At 35.0% G+C, this 24,287-nt stretch overlaps 1 protein-coding gene across 1 annotated transcript in view; it reads right to left on the bottom strand.

Annotated features, from left to right (window-relative positions):
- STS (steroid sulfatase) overlaps nt 1-24,287 on the bottom strand; it is a 94,140-nt gene that overhangs the window by 36,313 nt on the left and 33,540 nt on the right. The window contains exon 8 of the mRNA XM_061999480.1: nt 8,959-9,096. Within this exon, the coding sequence (XP_061855464.1) occupies nt 8,959-9,096 (138 nt within the window). The remainder of the gene's footprint in view (nt 1-8,958; nt 9,097-24,287) is intronic.

Here is a 24,287-nt window from a genome sequence, read left to right as displayed (position 1 = left end):
CTGTCTTTTAGAGAACTCTTAAAAATTTATTCTTGCCACTGAGCCAAATGTAATCCTATTCTCATGCTAAAGTGCATGGCTACCTGCTCTACAACTCAGAAATGAGATACATTAATTATTTTTGTTTACAATCTTGTAAAAAATAATATTTTCAAAACACAAATTTAAAGAAAACATTGTTTTAAGTTTATAAAGGTGTTATTTGATGAGGTTTAAAACATTCATCATCTAATGTTTACCCAACAGTATGCTGATTGGGTATTATTATGGTTGGGTTGATACTGTGCATCTTCTGTAGAGAAGATGATTCTATCCCTGTATAACAGTCATCTGGATTGTAAAAGTTTGGTGAGGGTTATGTGTTACCTGGCAGGGATTTTAATATCCTAACTGACCTATGGTTCACAGAAGGTCCTGTCGAGTGAGAGTAGTTAAACCCAAATTAAAAAAAAAAAAAAGTATAAGAACACAAAGTTACAGTTATTCTCAAATTAAGATATTTTCAGTGAACAGTTATAATGGGGAGATGAGTTACTTGATAAGCCAGATCTTAGTTCTGTGTGCAGATGACAGTAGCCTGTTGGTTTGACAGTATGGACAGATAGACAGAAAACTCTAAGAGCTGATCAGTTCCATAGGTAGCTTTAAGTGTGAGGTTCCTTTTATTTCTGTATTCTTGTCTGAACCTACTAACGGTGCTAGCTAGATTGGATTGTTTAAATAAATTCTTGTTTTCCTATTGCCTCCTATGTACTTTTAAGACAGAGCAATTTCAAGGAAAGTGGTAAATCCCATTCTCCCACACATGTTGCAATTCTTAAAACCTATATATTGGATCACATTCACAGCTCCTAGGTTCATGGTAAAATTTTATTGACTCACTTCTGCACAGGACAGAGAACTTGTATATTACCCGAGCACAAAGGGAGAACTCGTCAAATTATGCCTCCCTGTTGTGAGGTACAAAAAGAAAAATAGACTCCACACCAGGGCTATCTCCTCACTTATGTCTATGAAGAAGTGACTGCTGTTTTCCCTTCAAAAGACTAAATGGAGCATATTTTTTTATATCTCTAGAGGTTAGGAATTGCAGGGAATCAGGACAAGAATTATAGGTCATTGTGGAAGACTGTCTTCTGTTATCTATGCCTATGTGGTGTTCATCTTTATTAAACCAGTGTTTCATGACATTGCTAGAGTTGCTTAATGCCACTAGATGATTACAAGTCCCTTGATATACATTGTCTTTACAACTCTAGCTATTAAAGATTGTTCAAGCTATCTGCATTCTTTTTTTCTTAAAACATAAATCAAGATTTCACTACTAATACTTGAAACATGAAGTAAATATCCAAATAGCTAAAATATTAGAAGGAATATTAAAAATCCACAAACCTTCATTACTTAAAAATAAAATATCTTGTTATTTCAGGATCTGATTCATTAGTTTTTGGTTTTGCTTGGACTTAAAATAGAAAAGGCACCGACCTAGTAGTCTGCATGCCTGGTAAACTCCAGGTAGCCCATCTACATATTATTTTTGTTCTCTTAATTTCTTCTAAAAACATTTTTAAAACAGCATGAATCACCCCAAGCTGTATTTTCATGCCTACCTATCTATGCTTTTTGAGTAGTTTCACCTTTCAGTGTTATATCAAACAATACCCTGTATTCCCTTCTATTGAAAAATCTGCAGGAGCAGGCAAAGCACAGAGAAACTATCTGCAGCTATCCACAATATGATGTCAAATTTCCATTTGAACGTAAGTTCAAATCTTAGCTAAAAGAATCAATTTATTTTTTTCTCCCTCTGGTTTAAATTGACTGCTATTACCTAACTCTGGGAATAGAGCTTCTGCGAAGGATGATATATAAAGGGAAACTCTGTAGTATACCACTTCATATTTTGATTGATGAAAGGTGAAAACTATTTAAAATAACTTTCTTATATCATTTGGATTATAACCATACTACCCTTTCTTTCTTTCTTACATTCTTCTAAAAGTCCAAAACTTCCAAAACTTATTTAATCTCTTGAATCACATAAAAATACAAAGAAATTTAATATTCTACCTATCTGTAGTGGACTTTTTGCTACAAATATCAAAAGTGGTTACTATTGTTTACTTTATAAAATTCTTTTATGGTAAGTTCACTCTTTATTTTACTTATTTATACTCTGCTTCATGTACTGCTTTTTTATATTTCTAATCTGAGCTGTTCTTGTACAGTTGAATGTAATACGACATGGCCCATTTTGGTGTCTTGACCTTTCTTCCAATCAAATGAAAAGGTCTCTCAGGGCATTTTGTGTTTCAGTCGAAATTACAAAAGGGGTTTATTATTTAAAAATCTGGATCAATTCAGAGAGAAAATAAAAACACAGTACATGTGGAAAAGAAAAGGAAAAAAAAAAAAGTCAATTCCTGCTCTCATTAGAGTCAAAAGTGAAACTCCAACTGATAGCAGTAAATATGGAATAGCATAGTTCCTGGGTCCAAAGTAACGGTCAGATTTATTTCTCTCTGCTTTACAGACACAAAAAGGTTTATTAACAGCTTCAAGAAATCAGAAAAAGTGTGGAGAAAAATTTTTTGATGCCTTCTAGGTTTACTGCTATAAAGCGTCTAATAGGACAGACACCTTTTATAATACACTGAATGACAATGTGAGCCTGCTGCTGAACAAGAGAGTGTCCTGGTGATGGATGAAGAAGAGAAGGCAGAACTACTGCTGCCAAGGCCAGCCCTCAGGAAGCCCAGTCCCTGGAGGACAGTAGGATAGTCTGGAGAATGAAGGACTTTCTCTTGCTGGAGTATGCAGGGATGAAACAAAGACAGTCAAAGCCGTTTTGAAACTAAACCTGGCAAAGGAGGTAAGGGAAAATAGGAAAGGCTTGTTCAAATACATCAACAGCAAAAGGAAGATTAGGGAGGATATGAACCCGCTGATGAATAAAGAGGGTGTCCTGGTGATGGAGGATACAGAGAAGGCAGAACAACTTCTTTGCCTCAATCTTCTCTGCTAAGGCCAGTCCTCAGGAAGTCCAGTCCCTGAAGGATAGTAGGATAGTCTGGAGAATGGAAGATTTCCTTTGGTGGACAAGGATGAGGTTAGAGACCTGTTGGGCAAGCTGGATACCTACAAATCTATGGGACCTGATGGGATGCACCCATGAATGCTGAGGGAGCTGGCTGGTGATGTTGCTAAGCCACTTCCCATAATTTTTGAAAACCAAACTGGCTGATTCACCAGCAGGCTGTGCTGCCATTCAGCGGGATCTCAACTAGCTTGAGAGCTGGGCAGAGAGGAACCTCATGAAGTTCAACAAGGACAAGTGCAGAGTCCTGCATCTGGGAAGGAGAAATTCCATGCACAAATACAGGCTGGGGGTCAAACTGCTGGAAAGCAACTCTGCAGAGAGAGACCTGTAAGTCCTGATTGATAATAAGCTAAATATGAGCCAGCAATGTGCCCTCGTGGCCAAGAAGGCCAACGGCATCCTGGGATGCATCAAGAAGGATGTGTCCATCAGGTCAAGGGTGGTTCTTCTCCCTCTCTCCTCTGTCCCGGTGAGGCTTCATCTGGAGTCCTGTGTCCAGTTCTGGGCTCCTCAGCTCAGTAGGGACAGGGAACTTCTAGAGAGTCCAGCTCAGGGCCATGAAGATGATCAGGAGACTAGAGCATCTTTCTTATGAGGAAAGTCTGCAGGGACTGGGACTGTTCAGCCTGGAGAAGTCTGAGGGGAGATCTCATTAACACTTACAAGTATGTAAAAGGTGTATGTCAAGAGGATGAGGCATCACTTTTTCTGTTGTCTCAATTGACGGGACAAATGCTAATGGACAAACGCTGGAACACAAAAGGTTCCACTTAAACATAAGGAAAAAAACACTTTACTGTAAAGGTGACAAGAGCACTGGACCAGGCTGCCGAGGGAAAAACCCACCTGTGTGATCTGATCAAGGTGAACCTTCTCTGGCAGGGGGTTTGGACTAGATGATCTCTAGAGGTCCCTTCCAACCCCTACAATTCTGTGATTTTGTGAAAAAAAAATTACCACAGAATAATCAGATTCAATATCTCAGGATATCAAAGAACATTAATAGCATCTTTTAGACCAGTCAGTTTAAACTGCTTGTTTATCCAAATGAGAAAATATAGTATTAATTTCTTCATTCTATTCATCTTACCCTAAAGTAGAGATTGAGAGTATATAAAACCCTAACCTTATTTGTGTTCTTAAATGAAAGCTGAGGTAATGAGCTCATTGCAGACATCATATTAATGAGAAAGCTAGGGAAAAACACTGAAGAAATTGTTAGTGAAAGTATCCTTGATACCACACACACACACAAAAAACACCCCCTTAAAGTTCCATATCTTTCAACAGAGGAATGTTGCAGAATTGGGAGAAAAAAAAAAAAAGGTGAAAAAAATATAGAAAGGTTTAAGCAGAGAATTTAGCTAAACACAATAGTTTCAATATTTCAATCTGAAAAATAATCATATATTATATGTAGTAAATCATGATAACTTATATGTTACAAGTAACATAAAGGTTATAAGTTGTACATGAGATACAATTTATGTGCCAATATATGAAAAATCATTCAGTGATCTGGTATGAACTAACTAAAGAGCTAAATAGCAAAATAGATAGAAACAATGATGTTTTTACAAAAAATTGTAATGAACCGGAAGTTTCTAAAGGAACTAGAAGGCCTAAAAGACTCAAAGCCCAATAGGTCTACAGGAACTACTAGGTTTCTGAGAGAAACTGATAATTTCTCTGATCAGTTCCTGATCAAAATACGAAGTAGCCAGGAAAAATGTATTATGTATGTAACCAGGAGTCCTACAGGAGTTTGGGTAAGAAAGTCTTGAGTTTTTGGGAAGAATTTCTTATTAAAATAGTCACTATTTTTTGCTTTAGTAGCTGTGTATATATTTTGAACTTTGAAAAATCTTTGACAAGAACCTTCAGGAAAAGTTTCTGGAACATTAATCATGGGTTAGGAGACAAAAGGTTGTCATGAATCAAAATCTGACTAACACATAGGAAACAAAGAGATAAAACAAAAAGCCTGTGACATCAAAAGTCAATAGTAAGGTACTTTGATGTTATTTTGTACTAAATCCCTTGCTATTTTAATATATATACTTTAATTTTGTAAGTGCACTGAGCTGTGGAATTGAAAAATTCACATATGACACAAAGAATCACAGGTTGATTGAATTCAGAAGAAAAGATAATGGACTTCACACCAAGCTGGATGAACAGAAAACAAGATGCAAGTTCAAACTCTGTAAAAACATTTGCAGTATGATGAACATTAGAGAAAAATAAATGAACTAGATACTATAGTCTTAGTTATTCCTATCAGAAGCATCACTGCATACTCAAGAAAAAGGACGTATGTAAAGGCTAATGCTTATTGCATATCTGTAATTAGTAAGATAAAAAGACAATGGGCATCCTATAGAATGGAATGGGTAAAATTAAAATGTGAAATAAAAAAAAGTAAAAAATCCTAAAGGCTGTACATGTCAAATCATTTCAAAATAATACATTCAACAACTAGAAATAGTTCACAGAGTAAAATAAGAATTTAGGGACAAGGGAAAACTAAATGGTTAATATTGTTGAGAGACTGATGAGACAATTCTTGTCTGAATGAGGTATGAAAGGGAAATAGCCACAATAAAAGTATACAAAACAAGGGTAAACTATGGAAGATATAATACCTTTTTCTTCCTTTATCTTATATGAATGAGGAAACTGCATTAAACTTCGAAGTGTTTCACAAAGTTTGTAACTGTCCCATTTGAAAAAAGTAAAATAAAGCAATGTGCTCATTGCCAAATGATTTAGGCTATGCTAAGAATTTCAAAAGATTCAAAGTGGAATTTCATCTTCATATGATGAAAAATTACTTAATAACAAAACTCTTTGCAGAATCTAAATTGTCAGAGTGGACATCTTAAACCAAGGTCATACTACTTAGGATGAGGAGGAGATTCTTAGAGATCTACTTCATTTACTACACAGCTTCTGCATCTTCCTGTGATCCTGATAACTCAGAAAAAGGCCATGGTTTTGATCCATCATTTCAATATTACTATGTAATATCTTCAAAAGAAGGTAAGCTAGACTGGGTATGACAGCAACTAGTTAAACACTATGTTAGCTCTGGTTTCTAGTTCAAGGGCTCTCCAAATTTACGGTGACCATTCCACAGTCAGAATCTAGAGTAATAAAACCTTTTCTTTTTTTTTTTTTCATTTTTTTCCCCCTTTTTTTATTTAATGTATTTTGCTATTTAGCTTTCCTATCTACTTTCAGTCTCCCCTTTTTGCATTTAGACGTGGTAATAGTCTAACTCTCCAAACTCTTCTTAAATTTTATTATTTGTTCTCATTTGGCTGGATATCAAGACAAATTAGTGCCTTCAAATTGTGGAAATCTGTTGAGAGCTTTTGATTTTAGGACAGAACCAATTATTGCTGAGCATGCTGCTCCAGCTCTGACAAGAGGGTTAAGTGGCTTAATTGATATTCGTATTCATGCAACACCCATATACAAAAGGATAAGTAGTGAAGATTAGCAGAGACAGAGAGAAAGGATATGCATATCTTCCAGTTTTGTAAACTATTCATCTGATGAAACAATTTCCTAGTGCATGCACACATGAGCACCAGCAGCATAAAGATCATCCTTTTGCATTTTTAGGCATATTGTTATATCAATGCCTGATACTTAGAGCTTCACAGGTCTGGTTTTCACTAAATCTGCCAGAGATGTACAGATCTCTAACATTTTTCATTGTACATGACTGTTATTATGAATACATTCTTATGTACGAGAATTGCTAATTATTCAATTAATTGATCACTTCCACTTTAGTCCTTTGAAAGTGATGCATAATACTCCTGTTAAATTGAGGATTGATATGAAGATAGAGTGGAAGATAAAACAGAATTGTATTTTTAAATGGTAAAAGTATATTCAATTGATTGTATGAGTCATTTATTTTATTTTATTAAGAATGTCTCTCATACAAATTTTTTTTTCATTAATCTTAGGGTTGGAAGGGACCTCAAAAGATTTGTGTTTCTTTTCTAGTCTATAGTATTTTACAACATTTGCCCACATATGGTAACTTTAAACCACACAATATATTTTAAAAACAAGAAACCCCATCACCCCTCAAGTAAATCTATCAATCAGAGTTTTTAAGTAATTTGGGTAAGATCTATTTCAAATTGTTTTCCATTCTGTAAGTGTGAAGATAGAATTTTGTTAAGCTTGATAGAAAAAAATCCATTCAAAGTTCATCAGGAAGGAATATTCCTCAGTGTATTTGTCATTTTGCTCCTTCTTGTGATTTATACTGTATCCTATGTCTAGCATTCTAGAAGGCAAATATTTTTTAGAGCTTCTAAAACACCTCAGGCTGAGCTTACAGCTACAGATATGTAACCACATGGTTCCATAATTACTGAAACCACTATGTAAGGCCTATGTGCTAATGTTTACGACACATTTCATTCTGGTGTTAGCCCAAGGGGACCCATCTGAATAGTTTGTAACCTCATGACTCTGACATTGCTTGTTTTGCTTGCATAGCACTTCCTTTGCAGCTGTCTTCAAATACACAGGTCACTTATTAGATAGATACCTACTGACTAAAGGCTGTGGAGTCTCCTCACTTGAAAATCTTACTATATTATTATTATTGCTTACTGTATATGTCTTTCTTTGGTTTTGCAGGTTTGTAGATGATATAAATTATGCAAGGAGTGGCTGATCCACTGATGATTGTACTACCATCCAGAGGGATGTGGATAGGTTGAAGAAATTGGACAAAAAGAACATCATAAAGTTTAGCAAAGGGAAATACCAAGTCCTATATCTGCAGAGGAATAGTCTCTAGAACCACCAAAGGTTGGGGGCTGACTGTCTGAAAAGCAGCTGTGCAGAGAAGGACCTGGGGATTCTGGTGGACAACTACCAGAACATGAGCCAGTGATGTGCCCTTGTGGCAAGGAAGGCCCACATCATACTGGACTGCATTCCAGCAAGTCAACAGAGGTGATCCTTATCCTCTGCTTAGTCCTGGTGAGATACATTGGGAGTGTTGGGTCCAAGTGCAGAGCTCCCCAGTAAATGAGAGACATCGATATACTGTAGTAAGTTCAAAGGAGGGACATCAAAATTATTAAGCAATTGGAGCATTTGACATAGGAGGAGAGGCTGAGAAAGCTGGGACTACTCAGTTTGCAGTACAGGAGGCTCCGTGGGATTTATCCATCTGTATGAATACGTGGATTTACCTGAGTAAAGAGGACAGAGTGGTGCCCATTGACAGGACAAGAGTTAATTGGTAGAAATTGAAAAATGGAAAATTCCATTTAAACATAAGGAAAAGCTCTTTTTATGGTCATTGTGATCAGTACTGGAGCAAGTTGCCTAGAGAGGGTGGGGAGTCTCCATTACTGGAGACTTTCATAATCTGACTGGACATAGTCCTCAGCAACATGTTCTAGCTGACCCTGCTCTGCAGGGTCTAGGACTACAGATCTTGGAAGGTGCATTTCAGTCTCAACTACTATGTGATTTTGTAGTTCTATAATACTACTTTTAAAAAAAAAAAAACTGACATCCTTCCAAAGCTGTATCTCTGTCTAGTCAGAGCATAGCTGCTAGTGTTAAAAAACTACAAAGCAATCCACAAAGCTCTGGCTGAGCGTGTACTTTGGTTGAACTTCTTTATTTGACAAGCAAATCCCTTATATTTACTGGCTATGTTTGAATTTAGAATGATCGTCATGAGAAGTTTACTATTAACCAATTGAATTTTGACCTTGGCCTCAGGGTATGTTACAGTTTTGGAGCAAAACCAAGGAGATGATAACTTCTGACATAGTTTTTCAAAATCATCAGAGAATGTTCACCTTTAAATATGCCATTGTATCCCCCATGGACTTCTCCAGAACTGGATATTTCTTCAATATGAGCCCCTTGGTCAGATGTAAAATATACAAGAGTTTTATCACTCAAATTATAGTTCTCCAGCACATCTAGGATCTGACCTGAAAAAACAAAAAACAAAACCAAAAATAAACAAAACAAACTAACAAACAAAAATGTCCCAGCTTTAATGTCTTCAGGTGGCTTTTTCATTAGCCTTGGCACATGTAAATACCTTTGTTCTTTTGCCTTTTTAAGATCTCTTTCCATATAAACATTATTCTACATAGCAATTGGCAGCACCATGCAGCACACAGTAGGCGACAATTGCACAAAGCTTGGCGCAATCAGGACCATGGTTCTATTGCTGCAGGGTTTCTTGAAGTATAAAATGAGAAGATTTGTGCCTGTCAGAGCAAAGGGATGATCCACAGAGAGCTAGTGACCTTTGGAAGCAGTTGCTCTCAAACAAGGTAACCCCTCAGCAAGCAAATTCAAACTGCTGAGGATATCTGAAAGAGTCTCAGCATGCCAAATATAGCTAACAATTTGGGGGTAAAGCTTTGCTGCCTAGCAACTTGTAAAGGCAGCATGGCAAAAAATCTAAGTGTGAGTGTTAGAATAAGACATTCTAAGAAAAAAAAAAGGGAATATATGGAGGGCCTCTGGAGAACACTCAGTTTTATTACCAAATATACTAATTAGTCCCTGATTTCTCATCATATATTCACAGATGTAATCTAAACTGAAAATTTCCACGGCAAAAAACCCCATGTATGTGCACACATTTAAAAGAGCAAACCACATGGATATGGTCTGTAACTCCAAGGCACCATGGGTTCATGTTCCAGTTTCACAAAAGGCTCTTTGCACTATCTTGGCACTGTGGAGAGCCTTGCAGTGCACATAAATTACATTCAAACATATTTAGACTGAGTTCTTTAAAAAGTGTTTCTAAATGAACGAGAGTGACACTGCTCTTTGTAACTCGGTGAATTTTATACTGATTAGGAAACTAAAATTATTTGTCCTAGAAACCAGACAAAGTATAAGAATATACTTCTTCACATCAGCCTACAAATGAGCGTTAACCTTGTCCTTTACGGATCTCAGAGCATATAAAGATAATTATTAATTTACAACCATTTTATCTTTGTTCTTTTTATTTAAGTATATAATACTGTTAAATTTTGAATTATTATTTATTTTTATTTTTAATTTATTTGCTCAACTGTCCACTAAGAATTAATTCATCAGTGGATGCTCAATTACTGTATAAAAAAGTATAAGAACTTTTAAGTACAGAGCCTTCTTTAATGATTTTAAGATCATCATTTCTGTTCTTTTTTCTGGATGAAGAGTAGTCACCTTGCTTTATTGTTACTATTTCTACTTGTCTTTTAATGTTATAGTATTCTAAAACTGCCTTGTCAAAGAGGTTGACTGTCTTCATTTCTCATCGCTTCAAATAACTGGGTCATTAATAAAGGAACATCAGCAGTTAAATAAGTGAAACCTGATCATTTTGATTGTAAAATAGGAGCACAGAAGAAATGTGAGAGTAGGAGAATTTGTTTATGTTAATTTCAAAACCTCGTGGGAGTTGAAATTTCCCAACAGAGCTAAGGAAAATCTGTTACAAAGGCTGACATTTGAAAGTTGATGGGTTGAAAGAAAATCATGCAGATCCATCTGACAAGTCATTTGCTTGCTGCAGCAGGTGGACTTAGTGCTAGAAAAGAAAGTGGCAATTTCCCATTGGTTCTGAGATTTTTGGAGAATGTACTTTCTAAGTAGTTATAATATCCTCTAGAAAGGCGGCAATGATGATAAAAAAGTAAAGGTCCCTTCCAACTCCTACCATTCTATGATTCTATGATAACAATTCTGTGATTCTGTAATTATGTATGGCTATTAAGCCACATGACCTCCAGAGTTCCCTTCCAACCTGTATCAATCTATGATTTTACGTTTCTGTAATAATAATAATAATTATACTAATAATAATAATAAACAGGATTGCAAAAAGACATATTTGTTCAATGACATGCACAAATAACTTTTTTTTTAACCTACACAGTTTTCAAATTCATCCTGTATATAAAATAAAACAAGAATTCCAATCAATACATCACATTAAATGATCTGTGATGATGAGAGACATTTGTAATTATTCTATAATGGCCATTTTGATTTGCTAATTACTTGGGGGGAAAAAAGAAAGAGAATCAACGACTAACATCTCACAATCACAAATAAATAAAATGGTCATCATTGTGATAACTTTTTTTAAAACAAGATTGAGTAACCTTCATTGTCTTGAAAAAAATAAACATTCTGACACTCAAATGTTACTCTTTTCAGGAAAAAACCCCACTCCAATATAATACATAGAAACTCTCATCCAAAGCTTGTTGAACTCAGTGGTAAAACTTCCATTTCCTTCATTTGGATTTTTAAACACAAAGAGGATTTGCTACATTTTGGTTAAACAATAAATGCTAAAAAGACAATTTATTTTATCAACAACATTTTTCAGTACAGACGGAATAACAGTGGTAATTAAAATAACACTATTGTTAGAAAATGGCAATCACAATGCACTCACAGAAATGAATCAAAACTTCCATTTCTATTTTCATCTTAAACACTGAATGAAAACTACAAATAAGCAATAAAGTGTGTGCTACGAGAATATAATCCCTATTAAAGTGTATTTGAATGATGTGGCTACTTTTAACACAAGCAATTCTTTCACTTATTAGCATTTCTAAATGGTAACTAATACAGAAGAAAAATGCAGAGAATGTATAGTGGATCTCTATGAACAGATATCTTTCACATGCAATCTTATATCAACTTTGGAAGTAAATACTATAAAACAGGCAAAATACATTTTTACTATTTTCTTATAATAATTTTATTTCTTTTTTACTCTAACTCCTAAATTCTTCTTATTTCTGGAGATTTCACAGAGACTTCAGAATTAAGTTAAAATCAATGTATAAAAATTCCCAGATAATGTCAGTTAATGAACAAGGAGAAATTTCCCCTAATCTAATTTTGTTTTTTATGGAAGAGGTGAATTGCAACTGCAAAAAGTCTTTTTCACCTGTTGACTAAAAAAAGAAGACATAACTAAATGCCTCCGTACGTAGTAACGAAGGCATAGTAAGAGTAATCCTACCCAAAGTGCCAGACATGCAACTACATGAGCAACACTCTTTAATGAGAGTGGTGAACAGATAAATGAAATTTTAGTAAGAGAGGATGGTAAAACTGTACTGCCTCACTCATAAAATATTATTGGAAGGGTATCACATGTCATGTGCTCTTGAATTACATGAACAGAGCTTCAGCTGTCTTAGTATCCCATTTGAATCCCATTGATGGTTTCACGAAGTAACAGGAATTTTAAAATGCTTTTTGTATGCAAAGAGATTATCCAGAATATGAAACTGTAGGATAAATAAGCAAAAACACTGGGAAAACTGCAGCTCTATTCAAGAAACAATAGCACACTATCCCCAGTGTAGGAAGTTATCAATAAAAGAATTCTTTATTGAAAAAGATTCACTTGAAAGCTCTGTGGATGCTTTCATTTATGTTTTTTTCTGATTTTAACAGAACAGATTTGGAAAGATAACACTTCTGAAAAACAAAATCAATCTAACACTGAAGAAATTGCATGATTTCTAAAACTAGCAACTAGAATTTCAGATCAAGTTTCTCCTACTATTGCCATTCTAAGAATGTATATCCCATCATAGCTGGTTAACTTTCTAGCAGACAAATGCTATAGATCATTGGACATTTTTCTTTCATTTGTATTTTTTAGGATATAAACACATTAAGGACAGCACTAAACTTTTCCTTGTTTTAATTAGTACATCAATGCTCCAAAATTTAAGTACAGCTTCCTTCAAAATATGCTGCGGATCATTCTCTACGTTCTGCTCTCCACTCTTGCTTCATGCTATGTTAAATTATAAAGATTTTTTTCAGTTTCAGTGGAGTGATAGCCATGTGAAAGTAGTACAAACTGTTGACTCTGTTTGTTAGAAAGAAACTAGTGCCATGCCACTATTCAACTTCTCTAGCACAACAGGAATGGCAGTGGAATCAGCTTCTCTAATGTAGAATGTAATTTCTGGAGTTTGAACCACATGAAACTGCTACTGTTCTCACCTACATTAAAACTTAGGCATTTTAAGATACGACTATTCATTTGAAAACAAGCTACAAATATTGTAAAATAATAGTGTTTAAAAATATGTTTGTTTTGGACAAAAAGCATCAGTAATCACATCTCTGCTGAAAAGACAGTTTGTTTCCTTTATTTTCTGTTTTTAAATTTTATTTGCTGTTTCCAAATTCCATAGTGATACTAATGTTTGTTTTTGAATAGCATCATTAACCAGCATTATAACTAGTAGTCAGCTGAAGGGGTTCACCTTTATGAGTGCCAAGACAGGAGTTCTTTGAATCATGCATAAACTCCTACAAATTATCCCTACATGCAGAAGTATTTGGAAGCCTATATTGCTTTCAGAAAAGATGTTGGTGTCGTTCAACTGTATAGCCACTACCTAGTAAATTGCTTCAGACCTTCTTCCTGCTACAGTTTAATTCCACAGTTCATCATCTGTTCAGGCGCAAAGGCTAAGATTTTCACTTTATCAAAACTTAATGTCACAGTTTTTGCACACCATCATTCACAATCATTTTAATGGCTATGTTGATTTCATGTGATGAACAACTCTTTAATGCATTGATCAGATTACAATATCCACTGACTAAAACCTTTGTATAAAAACAAGCTTAGAAACTAAGACCAAGACATCCCTATCTTTGTTTTAGCTTTTGTATATTTCAGTTTATAAATATGCAAATGTTTCTGTGGTATGCTCAGAGTCATCCAGTTTCCCCTTGATAAATATGTAAATCAGTTTGTCTCTGCAGTGGAGAAGTAATTATCACTTTCAGACCTAGTCATCGAGCATAACACTTGAGGTAAAGATGGAAAATAATAAAATCATTGACAGCAACACAAGAAACGGCTGCACATATGGTGAACAGTACATAAACTCTGCATGCAACTCATTTAACATTCAGAGCTAGAACATAACCACTGGAAACTGGAAATTTTGGGACAAAGCAATAGATTGATGTTACAGTACATTATCTAGCCAGTCAACAGAACACATCCACCTAAGAATATAAGTGATTCTGCATAAGGGAAGCATTAGCATACAAACATCAAAGGTGAGAGTGAATACTAATTAGTATAACTTTGACTAGTATGCAACATAAATGCACAACCAACTACAAATGAGCAATAACTCCTGTAGGAAGAAAGTGGAGTTTCAACTCTGTGGAACGTCTTAAATCTATTATTTTAAGAGTTACACTACGGAAACAGGCCATACAATGAAGTCTCCAAAGTATAAAGCTGGAGTCTCAAATATGCTAAGTTCCTACTACAATATGTTAGTGGGATCTTCAATGTCAACAGAACATTCCACCAAAGAAGTAGCATCTGGTTCTGAAGAAGCATATCTAGATTATTAGTGCATATTTACAGTAAATATAATCTTGGGCTGTTAATATATTTCTGTTTGCATAGTGAAGTCCTCCTGGATTTTGTGACCTGTATTCCATTCAAATTAAATTAAACTTGAGAATAGACTCCAAGATGGGTGTTCAGTTTATGGAACCACAGTAGAGCTGGTTTGAAGCAGACTTCCTGGCTCTACTTGTGTGCTGACAGTCTCTTTCCAGTTTGGAAGATAACTCAGACTTGCTACTGTTGTCAGTTCAAAACATGTTTGTACTTATGAATCCTACACTGGAACTCTGGTCCTACAACAATCAAGCTCCACCTGTGCATATTTTAGATACATGGAGGGTGGAATTTACATACAATATACACATCTACATTTGTTACAGTTACTATAAATGTTTTTTAAATCCAAGGTGCATTTTCACACACAGTTAAAGGTGAATAAATTTGGCCCCCAAAGTTATGAAGCCATTTTATAATGAGGTAAGGTGAGGCAATTGCCCCAGACTTACCTATAATTACCATTCAAGTCATTAGTTGTTAGGTCCAGATAGTCTGTAGAACACCAGACTTTTCTGTTGGATTCCTCTAGACCCAAGTGAGTAAGTAAAATCTTAGAGAAAGGCAGTCTTTTTTTTTAAAAAAAAAAAAAACAAAACATTGATGTTGGGTCAGATAAGCTATCCGTGTGAATTTGCTTTCTGTTTGGATTTGGATTGCCAAGTAATTGTAAATCTGTAATTGGCTCATGACTGTTTATAAAGTCTTATAAGTATAATGTGTCTTTCAGACCCTTAAGATAAATGTTCAGCATAGTACACAGCAGATTAGGTAAGTACTATTTAGCAGCTGTGAATAAATAAACCATTTTTGACTCACGCAAAAGTTTTTTTTCTAGAGATCAGTACCAAACCTCTTATTTTTTTAATTCATATAAGGTTAAAATGATTTTGTATACATGAAAGTTAGAACGATACTTTAGATACATATACAAACACATGTGGATAATAAAGCACAGAGTTAAAATGTGGTTATAAAAGTTCTGTAGACCTGTAAGTATAGCTGCAATATAGACAACTCAGGATGGAATAGTTTTCGTATGTACTTCAGTACTATGACACTAATGATGGAGTATTAAAGGTCAAAATTGTAACTACTTGGTGACTATCTCCTTAATATTATTTAAATTAGATAATAAATGTATTGTTTGAAATTAACTTTTAGACCTTATTTCTGTTGAATATAAGGTTATATATTTCTAATATAAATGTTAATTTTTATCCTCCTTGAAATGATAAAATATGAGAGATGGTCATGCAGTTTTAGGAGAGTCCATTGCATTTACATTTTGCTTGACAGCTGTGATAACTTTTGGGGTAAATTTACATCTTCATTCTGCACACATATGAGAATAAGATGCCATTTCATACATAAATCCAAGATGCATAATGTAAAAAATACTGTCTACTTTCCCACTTTGAGGTCTGCCATGTTCCTGTGTTTTCTTTCACATTTTGGAAGGGTTTTCTTTAGGTAGAGCCTAGGCAAACTGTAATGACAACTGAAGGCTGCTATTCATTTTTTAATTAGACTGTCAGGTGAAGTTAAGACTTCAGCTATTTGATCATTCCAATATATGCTGATGGTGATGGATTCAATGACTGTGGTTTGATAAAACAAACTCTTCTCCATATCTTCAAAGGTTTAAACATTTATTAACATCATACTCAGTTTAAAACTGAATATGTATATGCTTTTAGATCCAAATGTATAATGCCAACATTTTGCCAGATTAAAGTATGAAGAATTAAGAAAGAATTTAAAACCAGGCAAGTAATTTAACCCCACATTTTAATCCCATGCACTTTTCTGAAAAGTTTGAAGTATTTGTCAGTGTGTTTGTTTCATTTTTATTACTTTTATTAAATAAAATTTGAACTGTGATATAATTGGCTAACACTAGAACCTAAACATTTTTTTTCTTTCAACAAGCAAATTTTTTAATCTTTGCTGAATTTGGGAGTAGGTTTTAAACATTTGCTATAAATCATACACCATAAAGTTAAAAGGAGTTTTATCAAGACTGAATTAATATCCCTCATGAAATCATATTTCTTTTCATTTCCTGGTTTTCTGATTTTAATTATGCAAACATAATCTTACATGAATGTAGCTTTCCATTTAGTCATCCCCAAAACACAAGATGCTTCTTTTTTTTCCCCCCTTTACATCATCATCACCATGCAACCTTCTTAATTCATCTACTTCTCTAATTGCTTTTTGGCAACTTTGTGGCTTTTATGGCTATCTACTACTACACACTTGAAACCTACTGTGCAATTACCATCTCCAAACCGTGCCAGCTGTGAATGAATCTCTGTACAGAAACTGTTAATACCAACAAGAAAGCAAGTATGACTGAAAATTATCCTCAAGGGAATTTTTCACTAATGAATGCAAACTCCAGTCTGTCTTCTGTAGATGACATTCTGATCTTGGAAAAAAGTAACAAATAAATTGAAGACCGTGAATCTTTACGATTCAGCTTTTTTTTTCAATTTATTCTTCTTTCCCTGTTTTTTTTTTTGTTTCTTTCTTTCTTTCTGGTCTGTGTATGTGTGTGTTCTATATGACATTATCTATGCTGATTTAGACTCCAGAGGATCCTTTCAAACAGGAAGGCAAACAATTTTTCAAGTAATCCTCACTGATTATAGGTGACTATCTCAGAAGATTTCTTACTAGCGTGTGAAATACGACTTTGATTCCTTAATTCATCTATGTGCCCTTGAAAATATATTCCCAGTCTATTCAGAAAAATCTTTTGTTGAAGTTTCAGAGTAGTATTCAGTAGCATGCAGATGTTTGCAAGAAAAAAAGAATGCCTTTTTCTGATTTGAGGCCTAAAAAGAGAAATATGTCACTCATGCTGTAAACCTGTTTGGAAATACTTCAGGTCTCTGCTTAGGCCAAGATGTACTTGATTCTTCCAAGATGTGGTGGAGGCACAATACCATGGAAGGCCCTGAGACCATCAGGTCCATTTCTTAGCCTTTACCTAATTCCTACTCACGAATAAAGCAAGCATGTGACATGTGAAATTACTAATATAGTTATTAATCTGAATTTACAAAGTTTGACAATATCATTTCTACATGTCATTGTGTTTGCAATGGGAAGTTACAAAAATGGACTTAAGAGACTTTCCTGTGTGAAGACAAGACAGATTTCTGGACTCTGCTCTGTATAAAAGGATCACAGTAAGATTTGTCTTTAGAATAAGTCTGAAGGCTAAATCTGATATGAGGAAAAGATCATTCACATAGCAACACCACAGATGAGCTGAAATATTAACATAAATACAAGGAACAAATTAATCTAACTGTAAATAGACAGTATTTGGGGAAGAGAGGAGTTGTTGCCAAGGTAAACTCCCTAAAGCACAGACAGCAAATAAGAACTGGAAGGCTCCAACTGGCATGTTTCTTACTTATGGGAATAGCACCATTCCTCTGGATAGAGAGGCAGATACAGGGTTAGCCCCTCCCTATTAATGTTTTTTTTTTAAAAAAAAGACTAGTTCTTTCTAAATCAATAACATCAAATCTATGGAGGCTGTATACAGATAGACATTCTTGAACAGGAAAGGGTTGAAAACTCCACATTTCATATGAATAGTTCTGTAATAGACTGATGCTTCAACATCACATACAGAGAGACATAAGAAACAGATTTATGGTCTCAAAGGCACTAGAAAATCATGGCTAGCTATATTCAGCAATGTACTGTATCATTATCAAAATTCAACAATTAAACATGATAACAGTAGGACAGTGCATCTGCATACATTTCCTAATATTGTATTTATTATACCGGCACCTTCTATTTAAATCAATGATTTCCTACTCTTACTGCCTAATCCAAAAGATAATATAGAACAGGGGAAGTAATTAAACATCACATCAGAAAATCTGTTCACATTCTGAGAGAGAAATGTGATATTATTCTTTAGTATTTTTTGCCAAGAAAGTCCTCAAAGCTCTCTTTAACTCAGCCATCTGCATTTTATGAACAGCACCTGGGGGTTATTGCAACAACTGGTTCATGAACTATAGCAGAAGCACACAAAAGTTGAAATGTGAATGGGCTAAGAAATTTGGGATATGAGGCTTGACTACCTCAGCTCTAAATTGGCAAGAATATTTATTTTATACCCCCAGAAATGTTTTAGAAATTTTTTAAGGACTACTGTCAATTTTGCGCCTCATTAAAATAATACTGGTAAAAAAGCCAATAGAGAAGCATTTTGCCCTTAACATCATGCTATGATGTTCAAACACTGTCCTGTAGGATGTGCTGTGATGGATATAAAGGAACTTACATTATGTTTCATTCTGTCCTGAATAACAATTTTTTTTTATATTGTTGAAAACTTTATCCCCAGTCAGGACCTCATGAGACAGATGGGACATTTCAGTCCACTTTCAGCTGCACAGACATGATCCTTACCTTTGGCTTTGGTTTTCTCTCTACTTTCCTGCTAATAGGCACTTGACACTTGCATGGTGCTGGCTCCCTGCCTACAAGTTTCTGGCAGCCACCTCTATTTTCCTCCTCTTCTTTGCCAGCTATTGCCAGCCACACGCTTAGCATTGTCTTGCACATATTACAAAAGCAAACCTAACTTTTCAATGTTACAGTTAAATCTTGAAACCAATACACTTCTTCTGCTACATGGTTTTCACTTTTTTTTTTTAATTAAAAATAAATCAATAGAAAATACAGAATATTTGGAAAATTGTGATGCCTTTTTATACAGCACCTAGAGTTGTTGACTTTAAATCAGCCCAATTCCACTGACTTAAGTACAGTTACACTATCTTATGCAAAGAGATGGTTAAAAAGAACAGATATTTACCAGGGTACTTATCACTCTGCTTAGCTGAATGGATGCTTTCTTCATTTCCAGCCATGTCCATAAAAAACACTTCTTTTGAAAAAAACAAAAGTAATTTAAGGGACCTAGGTATCTGCCTTGTAGAAATACTTCTATACTGCTCCATAAAGATCCTGGTCTCCTTCATTTAATCTCATTCTGTTTGGATTTAGGAAAATACCTTCTTCAGCTCCTAGGGAAGAATAACTAATACAGGAGTTTCATGTAACTAAGAAATGTTTATATATAAAAGGAAATTTTAAATTAAATAAAAAATTTTTCTTAGCTCATCTAAAAGAATACATCTTCCAAAAGGAGATGTAATATTAAAGGTTGTCAAACTGCTATTATCTTTTTTATCTCAATTGTACGACACTTTTGTTCCTTCTCCTTGAAACCTAGGCTTTCCAGAACTGAATAATGATGTTCCAATAAGCTATTATCAATAGGGACTGATCACTGTAGGAGATGCCAAGTAATGAAAAGTAGCCAAGTGCAGGAAAACAACACAGTGAGAAGAACTAGCAAAGAATAACAGTAAAGAAAAAAATAACGAAAAAATAATCTGCTTGTGGCATATAAGTAGCTGACAAAAAAAGGCCAGACTCAAGTCTTAGATGAAAGAGTACCTTTCTCACATGAGGAAGGAAGAAATTTACGTAAAGGAATATGAAACTAGTACTGCAGATATGGAAATCATCGAATCATGGAATCATAGAATGGTTTGGGTTGGAAGGGACATTAAAGGTTATCTAGTTCCAACCACCCTGAACTGGGCATGGACATCTTCCACTAGACAACATTGTTCAAAGCCCCATCCGACCTGGCCTTGAACACTCCTAGTGGTGGGACATCCAACTCTCTGGGCAAGACATTTCAGTGCCTCACCACCCTCAGAGAGAAGAACTTCTTCCTAATATCTAATCTAAAAGTATCATTTTTAATTTTGAAACCATTACCTTTTGTTCTATCACTACCCGCCTTTGTAGAAAGTATCTTTCCAGCTTTCTTGTAGGCCCTCTTTAGGCACTGGGAGGCTGCTATAAGGTCTCCCCAGAGCCTTCTCTTCTCCAGGCTGAACAATCCTATTTGTCTCAGCCTGTCTCCAGAGGAGAGGTGTTCTATCCCTCTGATTATTTTTGTGATCACTCTCTAGACCTGTCTAATAGGTCCATGTCTTTCGTGTGCTGGGGACCCCAGAGCTGGATGCAGTGCTCCACGTATTGTCTCCCAGGAGTGGAGTAGAGTTGGAGAGTTATCTTCCTAGACCTGCTGGTCATGCTTCTTTTGCTGCAGCCCAGGATATGATTGGCTTTCTGGGCTGTGAGCTTATACTGGCAGCTCATGTCCAATTTTTTATCCACCAAATTGAACAGATAAATTATATCTGTTCTAATTCTAAATTAAAAAAATATTAATTTATTACTTGCTTAATGTGTGCTCTGCTGTTTTGTGGTGACAAAATTAGCTGTACTGTGGGTTAGAAGCACTTTGATACCTTTCACAAAGCCATATAGTTATACATATGGCTATATTTTTCACACTGACTTTGCTAGAAATGCTGAGACATCCTGAGCTATTCATTTATTTCAAACGTCTAGCATTAAGTTATCTTTGGGTTTGCAGGAAGACAAAATTGATATTGCTTTTCTGGCTCAGGACATTCTTTTCTTAAGATTTACACATTTACATTTGTATTATTTCTTGTCTGCCAGCTTTGTTTTTAAATTTTAGTTTTATTCAGAAATGGAAGTAAAACAAATTTCTAACCCAAAAATACATCATCCAATTAAATACAAGAAGCTAAAGTGTCTAAATCTTTTATCCTCATAACACAGAAACGGAAGCAGTACTTTAAAATTATGAAAACTGTAATACCTAAGGGCCATGTTAACCACATAATTTCGGTCAAACTAAGTGTGACATGATAAATGAGACTGTCTATTAGTTTGCTGAAAGGGCACTTGCCGAAAAGAGATGATGTTTCTCCCCTTTCTCCTCCTTTATTCTTTCCCTGGAAGCTGGTTAGGAAAAAGAACGGAAAGGAGGGAAGGGTGTTCTGCCTCCCCTCTTGTGGTAGCAGTAAGCTACAAGATCCACTGAAGCTGTGAAGTATTACTTCATGCTGGTCTAAGGCATAGATTTGATTAGCCTGAAGTCTCTCTTTCATCATCTCAAGCAAGAAACTCAGCCCTTAAGGGTCAGATGTTCCTTTGGATATAGAGCTTACTACTGTAACATAAAAACTGTTGAGTGTGCTCTGGGTTACTACAATGTACTCTTTGTGAGGAAATGTTACAAAGAAACTTCCACAGGTGGGCAGAAGGAACAATTTAAAAAGAGAAGTGTGCGCACAAAATGCAAGAGCTAAGCCAAAAGAAAGAGAAAACAAAAAGAAAGCACTCAAAACAGTAAAAAATACTCTGAGTATACTAAATAAAATATGTAAAAAAAATCCACCAAACCCAAACAATAACAGTAAAACATAATAGGTAGGAAAGTATAATAAAGATTCAGTATCAGTTTTTCTTAAATTGCACTCTAAATTGAAACATAAATGCCTTATTTTTATTACCTCAAGTGATCACTGAAAAAGCAGAAGAGCAAAGTTATCACTTTACCAGCCTGCCTTTCGCTCACACCATCATTACTCTCGTGCTTTCCCTAATTTTAACATTGTTATTATTTATCTCATTATTACATTTTGTTATTGTACAGAAATAATAAAAAGCTTTCCATAATGCAAAATACTCAACTAGTTTCTAGAAGAATAATGATCTTTAGTGATATTACCAGCCTGCCTGCTTTATAGTGTGGTTATTTTAGTAGTCAAATGTACCATTGAAAAAAACCCAGCCATGGTCAATAAACAGGCGGTTCTACCAACCTCGTCAATAAGAGCCTATTAGCACTTGGAATTTGAGTCTTTTGATTTAGCAGTGTGAAATTTTTGTTGCTAATTCACTAATAGGAACCAGTCTGCTGGTAGTTTATAAGACACCCGATATTGTCATAAGCTTTTTTTTGTTTTCACTGAGAACTAGTTCTCCTCTTTTTTAACAATATGGTCTCAAAATATTTAACATATATTTCAAAAGAAGCATGAAAAAGTTTCATATCTCAGTGAAAGAAACAGCAGGGATGATTTAAAAAGATCCTCTAGAATTCTCACCAAAGCTACAGGTGAATCTGAACATCATCCATGCCTCAGTTTTTCTTCTGGGAAAAAAATTAATGAGATTCCTCTATCTTACAAAGACTTTGTGGAAATGCTTATTTGCAAATCTGTTATATACTCTAGTGCAGTAACGCCACAGAAAAGATGAGAGATGTCAAAGAAATCTGTCTTCAAAACAGAACTTCAATACTGTTTGTTAAATAAAACATGAGAATTCATATTTAACAATAAGGAATGTACCTACTGTTGAGTAGCTGCTCATTAAGAAGGCACACTGTGATGAGGAGACAGGGTTCCAACGGGAAAAGAAATGGCATGTAAACATATGCTTAAAAACTGTACCACAAGACACAGACAAAGGAAGATTGATTTTTCCTGTCTCCAAGTACTTGACTTCATAGCCTTATAATACTCAGTTGTGCCTTCTGTGTGTTTGTATGAATTCAAAGGCTATATCAGTTATATTAAGATACTGGATAATCCACTACAAAATTATCTGAAGGTACAAGGAAGGAGTGTGAGTGGGAATGTTTAAATGCTCCGACTAAAAATGCTGAAATACTTTAGTTTCTATTCTACTCCTTTTCATGTTTAGGCCTCTTTCATAGAGATGTAACATTACTAGCACAACATCTACTAGCAACACCCTTCATCTACTTGATCAGTTGTGTCCTTTATTAAAGTCATGATTAACAAGCTCCATAATTATCTAGAGAGACACTGCTTTCAGTGTCCAATTCTTGAAGAAAAAGGATGACAAATCACGTTCATTGGTAACTGCTGAAGGTTTCAGGTTCACAATAGGGACACTTTCACAAAGTGAGCAAGCCTGGCACCTTGCTCCCTTGCTCTGACTTACCAGATCCCTGTAGTGTCTCTCTGAGACAGTGCAAATATAATTCCTCTTAACAGTTTCGTAGTATCTGTGCTAAAAATGTTGTTGTACAGAAGCACTCCAGGTGCAAAATCTGTAATAGTTTCCTTTAAACTGCTTTTCCAGTCTGTATTTTGTAGATTATCTAAAATTTGAATAAAGTTAGTAACCGTCATCTAAATATACATAGGAATAACTGTATTCCTGTAGGTTAATTTTGGTTTAAATCTTTATACTATGTTATTAGCTCTGCTGATAATGACTTTCCCTATCCACTTTGAGTAAGGAGAAAAATCCAACCATACCATTTATATGTGAAATAAAATGTTTGGGGCAAAGTTCAGACACATTTCATTACAGAACTTCCTATCCTCCTTGCTTAGAGAGCTGGTCGGATTCTAACCCCTAGCTTATCTAAAACAAGCTCTGAGCTTTCTTCTCCTAATGGAAATCAGCTTGTCTGAAGAATGCTGCCAATTTTTTCACTATGTGAAATGTCATGTCACTGTTTTTGTATTAGACCAAATTTTCAGATGTTCATAACTAATAGAAAGCCTTTAAAATATTGAAAGTTAGATGATTACATTTTTGTGAAGTAAAATGCACAATGCACTAACATATCTTGTGCTGACAATTTAATTCCTGCAATATCAGATGCAAATTAAATCTATTCAGCAGTTGGAAGTAAATTTTGAACAACACAGCACTACTACCACAAGCTGCCTTGTACTGAAGTTTTCCATCATGGAGTGCACGTTACTA

The sequence above is a fragment of the Colius striatus genome, chromosome 1, assembly GCF_028858725.1.
Source record: "Colius striatus isolate bColStr4 chromosome 1, bColStr4.1.hap1, whole genome shotgun sequence".
Classification (NCBI taxonomy): domain Eukaryota; kingdom Metazoa; phylum Chordata; class Aves; order Coliiformes; family Coliidae; genus Colius; species Colius striatus.
The sequence above is the reverse complement of the archived record's forward strand: the minus strand, read 5'-3'. Positions and strand labels throughout refer to the sequence as shown.